Source organism: Ctenopharyngodon idella, chromosome 6 (genome assembly GCF_019924925.1).
Source record: "Ctenopharyngodon idella isolate HZGC_01 chromosome 6, HZGC01, whole genome shotgun sequence".
Taxonomy (NCBI): domain Eukaryota; kingdom Metazoa; phylum Chordata; class Actinopteri; order Cypriniformes; family Xenocyprididae; genus Ctenopharyngodon; species Ctenopharyngodon idella.
The window spans coordinates 14,087,691-14,099,876 of NC_067225.1; the positions used below are offsets into that span (position 1 = coordinate 14,087,691).

Sequence of the window (12,186 nt, forward strand, 5' to 3'; positions counted from 1 at the left end):
TGTGGGTGCAATTTGTTTGTCACCTTATCTCAAGTAATCCTGAAGACCGTGATTAAGTTATGTTTGAATAGGTTTGTGGCCAAATTCTGCAACAATGTGGACCTCAGAAGTCAGAGTTAAGAATCCCTGTTGTAAACAGACATGTAATTATCACTCACATGATTTATTGTTAAAACATTTTGAACAGTTATCTATCTTGTGTTTGTAGGAAGCCGAGAGGGATTCAGTTGAGACTCAGTTGAAGCTGGAGAGGTTAAATGAAGAGAAAGAGAGACTTATCAACAGCCTAGTGGAGGCAGAGTGAGTCTAACACTCTTCACACACATGGACACACACACGCACACACACACACACACACGCACACACACGCACACGCACACACACACACACACACACACACACACACACACACACACACACACACACACACACACAGAGGTTTGTTTTGCTATCAAAGTGAGGACATTCCATAGGTGTAATGGTTTTTATACTGTACAAACTGTACATTCTATCCCCCTACACTACCCCTACTCCTAAACCTACCCATCACAGAAAACATTCTGCATTTTTACATTTTTAATAAAACATTGTTTAGTATGTTTTTAAAGCTATTTTAAATATGAGGACTCATGAAATGTCCTCATATTTCATGTTTATGTCGTAATACCAGTGTAATACCCATATCATTATACAAATTTGTGTCCTCTTAAATCACAAAAACACGCGCACACACACACACTCACACACACGATGACTGAGTTTCAACTTCTGGTAACACTTTACAATAAAGTTCCATTTATTAACATTAGTTAACTACATTAGTTAACATGAACTAACAATAACAATACTTCTAAAGAATATATTAGTTAATGTCTTAGTTAGTTAATGTCAATTTAACACTTACTAGTACATTATTAAAATCAAATGTTGTATTTGTTAATATTATTTAATGGGCTCGAGCTAATATGAACAGTTTTTTTTATTAACTAACATTAACAAAGATTAATAAATAATGTAGCAAATGCATTGCTCATTGTTAGTTAATGTTAGATATGACATCAACTAACATGGGAACATGGGAACTTATTGTAAAGTAATACCCAAATTCTAATTAAATGCCTACCTAGAGAACATTTTTGGGCATCATTGGAGCTGTGTGAGCAGCTGACTCTGAACATGTCTTTGGCCCAAAAATGCTGTTTTGGTAGGCAGCTTACTAGGTTTGAGATACAGCCATACACACAAATGGACATTCATGTGACTTCTCAATGCATTTCCATAATGTATAGAATCAATATAACAGCAGAGCTGAAGAATCAATGTTGTGTAGAGTTAATGTATGGATTGTATAACTGTTTTGTTTATGTGTGAAGGCATCAGATCATGCTGTGGGAAAAGAGAACCCAGCTGATGCGAGAGACTCGCTCTGCCATAGATTCAGACATCGGACAGGGAGACATTCGAACTATGAGAGCAGAGATTCACCGTATGGAGGTTTGTATAACTTAGAAAGTTTGCATGTATAGAAGTAAATTAATATGCATCAATACTTATAAGTGTGGTTTCAGTTTGAATGGATCTTATGTGTCTAGGTTCGTTATGCTCAATTGATGAAGCAGCAGGAAAAATTATTGAGAGACATGGAGTCAGTGGTGGCCAGACGTGAGACTATAGCTGTTCGGAGTGAGGCTCAGGCACGATCCGACCATAAGCAGCCCACACACAGCGACTACCACAACACTCTCCAGAGCCTCCGCCGAAAGATTCTCCAAACTAAGAAGGTGTGTGTGTGAATCAAGGTTATTATAGTTTAGACCTTTTAACTTTTATTTTATTTTGAGTAATTTCATTTATTTATTTATTAATTCAGTTCAAATTTGTCAGTTTTACTTTATGCATAATTTAGTTTTAGTTTTTCATCTAGTTGCAGTTTACTTCTGCTTTTTTTTGTAGTAGAGCAGTTAAAGTTAAAACAGTTTCTCAAACTGATTTAATATTTCTGGGATACTTGACTATATTTGGTCAGTGGTGGCATTCAAAATATTACAAAATATTTTTGCTTAATGACTGGTAAACTATATAATTGACTAATGTCCTAGCCAACTGATTTTCTTTAAAGCTATGTTTTGAGTTTTGATCACAAATCACTATTTACTGTCCGTTTATTTATTTATTGGTAAATAGCAATGTAATAAGCGTGATCATTTTATATCTAAAAGAAAAATAATTCATGGATAATTTTATTTGAGTTAGCTTAGAGCCAAGAAAATTTAACCATGAAATGATAGCCATGAAAATTTATTTTTGTCAGGTTTCTTTTTTTCCAAATATTTTGGTTTATATATTTAGTTTTAATGAAATGCTTTTTTTACATTTCATTTTTAGTGTTCAGTTTAATTTTAGTTCAAGGTGGGGTAAATATTTTTTCAAAAACACTGTTTGGAAGTTAGATGGGCCAACACCAACAACAAACGTGTAACCAATTAGCATTAGCGTATAACGGTCGAGGAGACAGAACGAGCAAGAGAGAGATTTGAAAAAAAAAAACTGCAGAAAGAAAGATGAGACACAATACAAAAGAGATCAAGAGAATATCACTGGAATGAAGGTTTATGACTGGGCAAGCGCTTTAGGACCTGCGTTATTATTAGAAAAGCTTTCCAGCACTGGAGAGAGCTAAGCGGGAAGGCCTAAAAACAGATGCGGAGGCTGCTTTGATTCCGCTCCACATGTAAGTAACACTGGGTCTGAGTGTCATTGATTGTCTGGAGCTGCTGTGCTGTTGGCAGCTAACAACAAACTAAAAAAAACAACAAACTAAAAAAAAAAACTTTGTTTTTACTCTTGCGTACTGTACGTTCATTTTTGTGCTTCCTTGTCATTCGTTCATCATTTGCGCTTTATTTTTCGTGAAGCATTTTTTTGCGCGTCAGCTGTGATAAACAGACATCCACTCTCGCACTGCGTGTGTAACATTGGCCAGATAGTGGGAGTTGTGCAAGTAAACCACTGCGCACTGATGACCGTTAGAGAATGAGGTGTTTAGTGTCATTGTTAGTGCACTCGCCTTGCCTGCCAGCAGCCGACGGGCCTGGGTTCGAGACCAACTTGGAGCAGGGTGGTTAGGATTGGAGGGTGAGTTTTGGAGGCAGAGCAATGAAGAGAGGGGTAGGTTTGTTGAGGTGGATTTCAAATATAGTTTTTGAAAAACTACTTACCCCACCTTTAACAATAATAACCATGTATATGACCTTTATCTTCTAGTTTTTATTTACAAAATATCTGTCACTGTTATTTACTGTATGTCTGTGTGTGTGTTCAGCAAGCAGAAGAGTGTGATGGTGTTATAGCTCAGCTGGAGGAGAGGCAGGGCTCTATGACCTCCAGCCTACGAGACAAACATATGCATCTCAGTGACCTGCAGAATACCAGAGTGGTTCTCACCCAAGACCTCAGTGCACTACAAGAAGCCAAAGAGAGAGTCAGTGCATCCACCAACAGCATATGTCACACACTTGAGTACTTTGGGGGCTCTCAGCTTTATAAGCCAGTTATATTATGGTTAAATCAACCTATGTAGAGCAATTTTATTCTACATAAACGTGGCATCAGAGCGAGTGTGTCTACATAGACTTTATATTTACACAAGAATCGCAATTACAGGAAACAACGTATCACATGCTTGAATGTTTATACAATGAAAACATTTGCGCAAGACATCAACAATTGTGGGCAGGGGCTGAAAGTACCAAAAAGAAGTTGGGGTGGGGGGTGGGGGGGATCTGTTTATAAATGTACTTTCATTATTATTTGTTGTTTGCAACACAGAAATAGCAATACTGTGTAGTTTGTGGAGCTGTTTCAAACATAACTTACATGACCGCTGCTCTCTCTGGCTCAGCGGCAGCGTGAAAGAAGGTTTAAATATTCCAGTGTGATCGTAATTTCAAATTTTTAATATACATAGTGGAATCATTGTCATTGTGTTTGAATTGAGATTGCAATCTTTTAGTTATTAATTGTGCATATGGGACTATAGCCTATGTATTTTTGTATGTCGTATTTGTACCAGACCTCAAAAAAGCCATTTAAGTTCCAATTATGTTTTGTATGCCACTTATGTTGTGTCACCAATGGTTTTCTTTTCTCTCCTGTAGAATTTGTCTCGTCTGCCCGTGCTGCAAGGCCGGGTGAAACACCTGCAAGCTGTTAAAGAGGGACGGTACACTCTGGTGGCAAGCGGAGACGCGGCATTGGAGCTGGCTACACAGAAACATGAAGAGCGATTAAAAATGGTCAGCATATAATCCACTGAAGATTTTCCGATACAGTAAATTAAGTTGACCACAAGAACACTGGAAATGTAAAAAAAAAAAAAGAAAAAAAAAAAAAAAGGCAGAAATATTGTACATCTCATGCAAAGCTAGTATATATTCCAAGTTCTGTCATGAAACTCCAGATGGCGCAGGCTGATGGGTCCTTAAAAGGATAGTTCATCCAAAAATCCAAATTTGCTATTAATTTACTCACCCTCAAGCCATCCAGTATGTCTTTTTTTCTTCAGTAGAAATTTAAAGAAGATTTTAGCTGAAACCATTGTCCTTAGTGATTCATATGATGAAGTGTAGCGAATTAACTCAAAAGGGAAATATTAATAATTATTATAACTCATTATGATTATTAATTATGAATATGTAAATCCGTTAATCAGATTAACTGGATGTAGCTACATTAAGATTAATATTACAATCAATTAACCTGTTCGTCCAGTGAACACTCAGTGTTGATTGTTTATTAATTCTAAGAAATGTTCATTTCCAGGTTATGAAAAATAACATTCTTATTGTACCGTGCTACTCAGAGCATGTAGTCAGGATCTAAATCACTTAAGAGGCAATTTATTAGCAGATGGAGTCAGAACCAAACATGTATTGTGCACAATCTTTATTAACTAACTCACAAACACATAACTAAACTAACAGACACATAACATACACGCAGGTCACACACATACGTAGGTAAGAATGAGCAATGATAGAGTTGAACCGGAAGTGGAACTGTTGATAGAGCTATAGGAAAAAGTCATAAACAATCTGGAAAAGAATCATCAGTTTCCTCAGTAATAAAACACCTTTGCTGACAAAGGTAAGTTTTACAAATCAATACTAAATCGCTGTTTAGTGTTCAAATGTACGATACTTGCAAGATGCCTTTAGGCTGAGGAGCATCGGATCTGCAGGCTGGGTTGTAATCTTGATGGTTCGGTCCGAAGTTGTTGCCAGTATCTTCTGCGTTAGATGAAGTACTATGAAACAACTTATAGATGAGCACATGGCCTGCAGCAAGAAGGGGGTCTCTTCAGTCGTCCAAGAAGCAAGGAAAGAGAGGGAGTGGCATTGTTCACTGGCTTTTAACCTCTGGTCAAAGTCACACCTCTTAGTTGTTGACCGGACCAATGAAGATGTTGTATTTCCGGGCCATAACACGCCTCCTGTCAGGGCTTTTACGATCGAGCAAGATTAACTGGCTGAGTTTTTGAAGAAGAACTATTAAAGATTCTTGTAATACTGATGTGTTGCACAGGTATGGACATACCGCATACACAAGCATTTAAATCTTCTCGATACGAACCCATAGACACTAAACATGGCATAATTGATGTTACCTTAAATGTATCATAAAACATGCGAATACAATGAGTGCAATACAACAACAGCAATAATGGATACCATTTCCTAGGGATGTGCATGTTCATTTATAGAATGGTCTGTCTATAAATTAATGCAGGGGAAAATGCAGGAAAGATGCACGTTTCTGTGTCTCTTCTCTGCTCTTCCATGTGGCAACCACATTCTTTAGCGCAATAAAACTTGTAACAGAGAACTTCTCGGGGGATGGGGGACAGGACCCAGAGTGCTTTAAACAATTATTGGTTACCTATAACAAATAACTGTGTCTGATTTGTCTCAGTCGTTACAGAAGTTTGTCACTTTCGGCGCGTCCTGTGCACATTCATGGTAGTCTGGAGCGCAAGTTTCCTGTCGCATAAAGACGTATACACAGGAGCTCAAATGTTGGGAATCTGTGAAAAGTCTTCCCGATTGAGATTGCACAAGCCAACGTAATCTTAATTTTATATATAGGTTGCAGCATCCAGGATAAGCACAAGTAAATACCACTTTGATGAACAATACAACACGCTTGTCTTCCATGTTGTAAACAAACACAGCTTCAGCTCATGTGTGAGTTTGCTCCTACACATACGTGCTCAGGACTGTTTTCAGAGACTGTGGATTACACATAATAATGTTGTAAATAATATTCAGTTTCTTGCACAGACCAGTTGTTTCGCTTCATAAGCCCTCAATGAATTGTCAGGATCCACAGGTATTAATTTTGTTTTGCCTGCATATGTTTGTTTGTTTGTTTGTTTGCATTATATGAGTCACCATTGACTATGGTTTCATTCAGCTAAAAATCTTATTTACTGTTCTACTGAAGAAAACGCCTACATCTTGGGTGGCCTGAGGGCGAGTAAATTAACAGCAAATTTTCTTTTTTGGGTGAACTATCCCTTTAACGCAACCTGATGATATTTATATCTATATTTTACTATATGGCACAAGCTGATTGGTTCCTGTCGCATCTGCAGCCAATAAGCTTGCTGCTCAACATTTAAATAGCTGGTTAGCGTTTGCATAAACAGTTTGCAGCACGTTTCCAGAGTTATTCTGACATTCAACATCTAGATAAGTGAATGTTGTTTTACTCCTTATCTCAGTACATTATTCTGTTCATCAGCCTTTTAATTTCTAAACTAGCAAACATATGCAAGTTTCAAAACCAAGCATCATGCTTTTTATTGTCTTGCGTTCGGGGTAAGAGTAAATTACTAAGTATATAAGCAGCAGTGTTTACGTTAAGTTGATGTGAGAATATAGAATCGAAGCACACCAATGTCAGAATCACGCTTCGTCATTTTCAGGTCGGATTGCCATTGTTTGTATGGTGCTTTGTACAATACAGAGTGGCTTTGCAGTTGTATATCATGATTAGTGATGGGTTAATCATGATTAGTGATGCAGCAGGATTCATTACAGCTGTAAAGCATTTAAAAAGCATCAGTGATTAGTTAGTGTAAAGTGTATTAATTATGAAATTAGTTCAATTCATGTATAAAGATGCTCTGAAAAAAATAGGACAGTGTGTTGTTTTTGAGCTGGGTCAGATCGGTGTTGATTCAGTTTGGTTCAGTGATAGTGTAAAGTTCATTAATTATGAAGTTAGTTCAATTCATCTATAAAGAAACTTGGCGGAAAAACAGCTGCTGCTGCAGCAGCATGCATAACAATTCAGGTTGTGATTTTAGCAAATATTATTAATAGCAGCAGCATGCATAGCAAATTCAGTGTTAGGTGTTGGCTTGACTATAGACGATCCAGAGTAAAAAGGCTTGAATACCATGAATGGTGAAGTAACATTTAATAGAAACTATGAATCAACACAGATACAAACAAGCATGTAATGTTAACACGACAATAACTGAAGAAACTGAATGGCTTAAATGCACAGGAGCAATGAGGGACAGGTGAGACTCTAATCAATTAAACAATGACACAATGCTCTTGGCGGAACTATGGCAACCGAGTAACCAGGAACTAAACACAATGGAACTGAACATAGGCAAAGTAAGACAAAAGAATATCAAATTAAAAGTCCATGTATACAGACACAGAGAATTTGTGACATTCAGATTTCAATGTTAGTAAATATTAACTGTAGCAGCATGCATAGCAAATCCAGATTGCTATTGTAGCAAATTCAAATTGTAATATCTATTTGTAGACCCCAAATTAATTTTCAGTTAAAGCTAAATTACCATAAAGTAAGCTCACGGCAACCACTGCAAAGTTTTGTGATATTATCAGTAGCTGGCAAAGTGGAGAAAAGCAGAAGCTTGTGATTTCAAAAGTCAGTAAACAAGACTAATGATGCTAATTATTTTCTGCACTCTTATCTCAGGTCAGCTCCATTATCCAGCATTTGGCTGAAGAGTACCCTCAGCACCACAGCACTCTCCACAGGATCAACCTCACATTGGCAGAACACCTACACAATGGACTTCAAGGCCGCCAGTGACCACTGAAATACGTATTTACATGAAATAAAAGACATGTATGTACATATACTGTATGTTTGGCAGCTTTTGGCCTGGTTAGTATGAGGTCTGGTTTATTATAATGACAGCGATATAGAGACTGAATGTCTGTTATGGTGAGAACTTTTTTTATCAAGAGGTGGGTGAATGATATCTTTAGATATAGAAAAACAGTCCATATCAAACTAACTTTTCTGTATCAGTGTACACACAGTTGCAACCATATTTACTTTAAAAAGCAATGTGATGGAGTATCCTAAATAAAATCTTTTGAATAATTTTCCCTAAATTTCTCATAATTTAAAACTATGATTTAATGAAATAAATCTAAAATTCATAGGATATATATATATATATATATATATATATATGATGAGTGTCAGAGCATCTACATAAGTGCAATGGCTTCTAAAATAACCCTGAAACAAAACTGAAAGCTAAATTATAATAAATTAGAAGCTCACTGCAAACAATTTGTTATATTATCAATAGCTGAAGTGAAACCAGTGAGGCAAAGTGGAGAAAAGCAGAAGCTTGTGATTTCACAAACCAATAAAACAAGACTAATGATCAGGGGTGGAGCTAAATTGTCAGCTTGCCCACCCTGTCAGATCCATGGAAATAAATGTTGTTGTTGTTTTTTTTTTTTTTTTTTTCTCAATTATACAATTTTCTTAACGTTTTACTATTCCTCAATAATTATTTTAAATGTGATTTGTTTTGTCATGCATTAGAACTCTATCCTAACATGAATAAAAATGTGCTTATTCATCTCCAGTTACGCCACACCAGTTGTAATGTTATGTTGTTTTTGCACCAATATCTGGATTCCAGCTAGCAGCTCCCTTTTTTATTACAAAAATGGCTAAACAGCTATCTATGACACATTTAAAAAAAAAAAAAAAAAAAAAAAAATGGTTAGACAAAGTTGACAGGATGCCTTAACAACTTGACATGTTTGTCTTTTGAAAGATAACTAACAGATAATTAGGATTATGAAGACATTATCAACATCTTCAATCCAAAACCTGCCGACAATAACATAAAACATAAAGAATCTTACTAATCCCAAACTTTTGAACGGTATTATTTACACATATATCAAATATATAATATATCAAAATTAACAAGAATAAACACAGATACATTTATACAGGTTTATTTCAGTATAAACCTGTTAGAGGCAGTGTTCAGGCAGAGTTCAAGGTGTTGCCCTGGCCTCAAAATTCCCCAGATCTCAATCCAATTGAGCATCTGTGGAATGTGTTGGACCAACAAGTTCGATCCACCTCCACCTTGCAACCTACAGGACTTACTTGCTGCTAACATCATATTAGGCAGGCGGTCATAATGTTTCAGCTCATCAGTACATATATATATAATGTCCCCACAACGATGCAATAACTGAAATCCTTGTCCTTGTGGGGACATTTTTTGGTCCCCATGAGGAAAACAGTTTTTAAGTTATAGTAAGTAGTAAGTTTTTGAAAAGTCAGTGAAGTTTTCTGTGATGGGTTGGTTTAGAGAATAGAATATACAGCTTGTACTGTATAAAAGTCGTTATGTTTATGGAATGTCCCAATAAAACATGAAAACCCAACATGTGTGTGTGTGTGTGTGTAATGACACTTGTACTATTGGGTCTTCGGGCTCATAATAGCCGCACAGGTTTTGTTTACTGTTCTAATACAGTAGGAATCATGTTTCAGTCATAAACCCAACCCTTCATTCAGGCCTGGGCAATGTCTGCCAAATATTCATACAGGCTTTGTTATGTGTGTTTTGATTTAGAGATGGCAGATATTACACTTAATACATCAGTCTATTGTGTTAGTCCATTTTAGTCCAGATTATAATAAATATATATGTAAAAATGCTTGGTTAATTAAAACGTTAGTCAACTATTGAACACTATCTCATCCATTCTTACATTTCCTGTTGCTGTTGTTGTTGTTGTTGTTGTTGTTTTTGTTTTGTTTTGTTTTGTTTTGTTTTGTTTTTAGGTTGTACAAAATTACACTAGATGCACCAGACTGATTAGATAAGATAGAACATCCAGGGTGGTTTATGCTGGTTAGTGCTGGTCTACTAATTGACCAGAATAGTCGGCCTCTCAACAAGGCTTGATCTCATAATGAATCTTTTTTTTAAATTCTAAATCAGGGGAATTGTATTCAGGTGAATCGACTCCAGTAAATGTCCTGTCCGTGTTTAACACGATTGAGGTTCCAAAAATAGCAGCTATTTTGTCTAAAGTTTAAATTGTCACACCACTAATAGGTGGCGACCAGTGAGTGTCTTAGAGTATTATGTGTTAGTCATTTAGTCATTCACTGATTTGTTCAAAGACACATTTGTTCACAGCCGTAACAACAAAAGGATTTGAACTAACTGAACATTCTTCACTGAACATAAAAATCATGACTTGTATCTTTGAAAAAAGAGAAAATGAAGGTGACGACAAAGTTTACTCATTTCAAACTGTGCTTCACTGCAGAGGCCACTGAGGTCTCACAACTGATATTGTGTGCTTACAAAGTATAGACGGTAACACTTTATTTTAGGGTCTTTTAACTAGTTGCTTATTAGTGTCACGATCACCGTCTGTTCCTGTCAGTTCCTGGACTCCATTTCCCATAATCCTCCCTGCCAATCACATGCACACTTCACACCAATTGCCACACACACCTGTAGATCATTACCTGGACTATAAAGGACTTACACACACACCACCTCATTGCGAAGTCTTGTTAACCTGTGTGGCAATTCTGAGCGTTTATTATCCTGTCTGCCTGTCTGTTCCCGTTACTGCCTGTTACCCGTATTCGACCCGTTGCTGCCTGCCTTTGACCCCTGCCTGGTATTCTGTTCTGTGAGTGATATCTGCCTGTCCTGACCATTGCCTGTATCCCGACTACGATTCTGCCTGTCCCTTGCTGTTCCTGTTTGCCCCTGCTTTGACCCTGCCTGTACGACCACGTTCTTTTATAATAAAGCTTGCAAATGGATCCCTGCCTGAGTCTCGCTTCGTTACAATTAGCATGCATATTACTAGAATATTGGCTATTTATTAGTACTTATTAAGCACATATTAATGCCTTATTCTGCATGACCTTATTCTACATTCTTAATCCTACCCAATACCTAAACTTAACAACTACCTTACTAACTATTAATAAGCAATAAATTAGGAGTTTATAGAGGGAAAAGTCGTAGTTAATAGTTTATATGTGTTCCCTATACTGAAGTGTTACCGTATAGACATATTTATTTCTATAGGTAACATCACTACAACTGGTCACTGATTCTATTAATCATAATACTGTAAATTACTTCATATTGCACTGTTTATTATAAGATCTCACTTGGAATTGACTTCATAGATTTGGAAGAACGTGCAATACGATTCAAAAATCCAAAAACTCCAAGTGAACAGCTTTGACAGTTCTTTTGCAAGCTGTTTGATGTAGATAATTATATATTTTATTTGTTTGTCTGGGTTTCTAAGGGGATCCTTTATGTTAAAGAACAACTCTTTGAATGCGGATACATGAGCGTGTTTTAGATCTGGACGTTTTTTGTTTTCTTGATGCTGGAATGTTGTGCATGTCACCATGACTGATGTAAATCTTGTCATAGTGCCAAACCAATCAGGGGGGTTTATTTAGTACTTTTTTTAGTTCCCTTTTTTTGACAGACACGTTGACATGGAAACTTTTCCCCTGGCACAGTGAAACACTAAAGTATATGTCCCTTGCAGACAGTCATTAAAGTGACATAAGCAGATTTTGCACTACCACCAGTGTTGGGGAAAGTTACTTTTACAAGTAATGCATTACAATATTGTGTTACTCCCTAAAAAAGTAACTAACTGTGTTACTTAGTTACTTTTTATGGAAAGGAATGTGTAATGTTACTTTTGCATTACTTTTTCTCACTTGTTTTTTTTTTTTAATAGCAAAACAAGTTATTCCATTTTTGGCAAATGTAATGGCCCTTTCACACTCTAAGTGAACTGAATAAGCCTC

At 36.5% G+C, this 12,186-nt stretch overlaps 1 protein-coding gene across 3 annotated transcripts in view; it reads left to right on the forward strand.

Moving 5' to 3' along the window:
• Positions 1–9,758, forward strand: part of ccdc40 (coiled-coil domain containing 40) — a 27,407-nt gene extending 17,649 nt beyond the window's left edge. For all 3 annotated transcript variants that reach the window (XM_051898089.1, XM_051898090.1, XM_051898088.1), the window contains 6 exons: positions 209–300; positions 1,374–1,494; positions 1,593–1,781; positions 3,323–3,481; positions 4,158–4,295; positions 8,023–9,758. In XM_051898089.1, coding sequence (XP_051754049.1) covers positions 209–300; positions 1,374–1,494; positions 1,593–1,781; positions 3,323–3,481; positions 4,158–4,295; positions 8,023–8,139 — 816 coding nt within the window. In that variant the 3' untranslated portion in view covers positions 8,140–9,758. The remainder of the gene's footprint in view (positions 1–208; positions 301–1,373; positions 1,495–1,592; positions 1,782–3,322; positions 3,482–4,157; positions 4,296–8,022) is intronic.
• Positions 9,759–12,186: the final 2,428 nt, after the last annotated feature.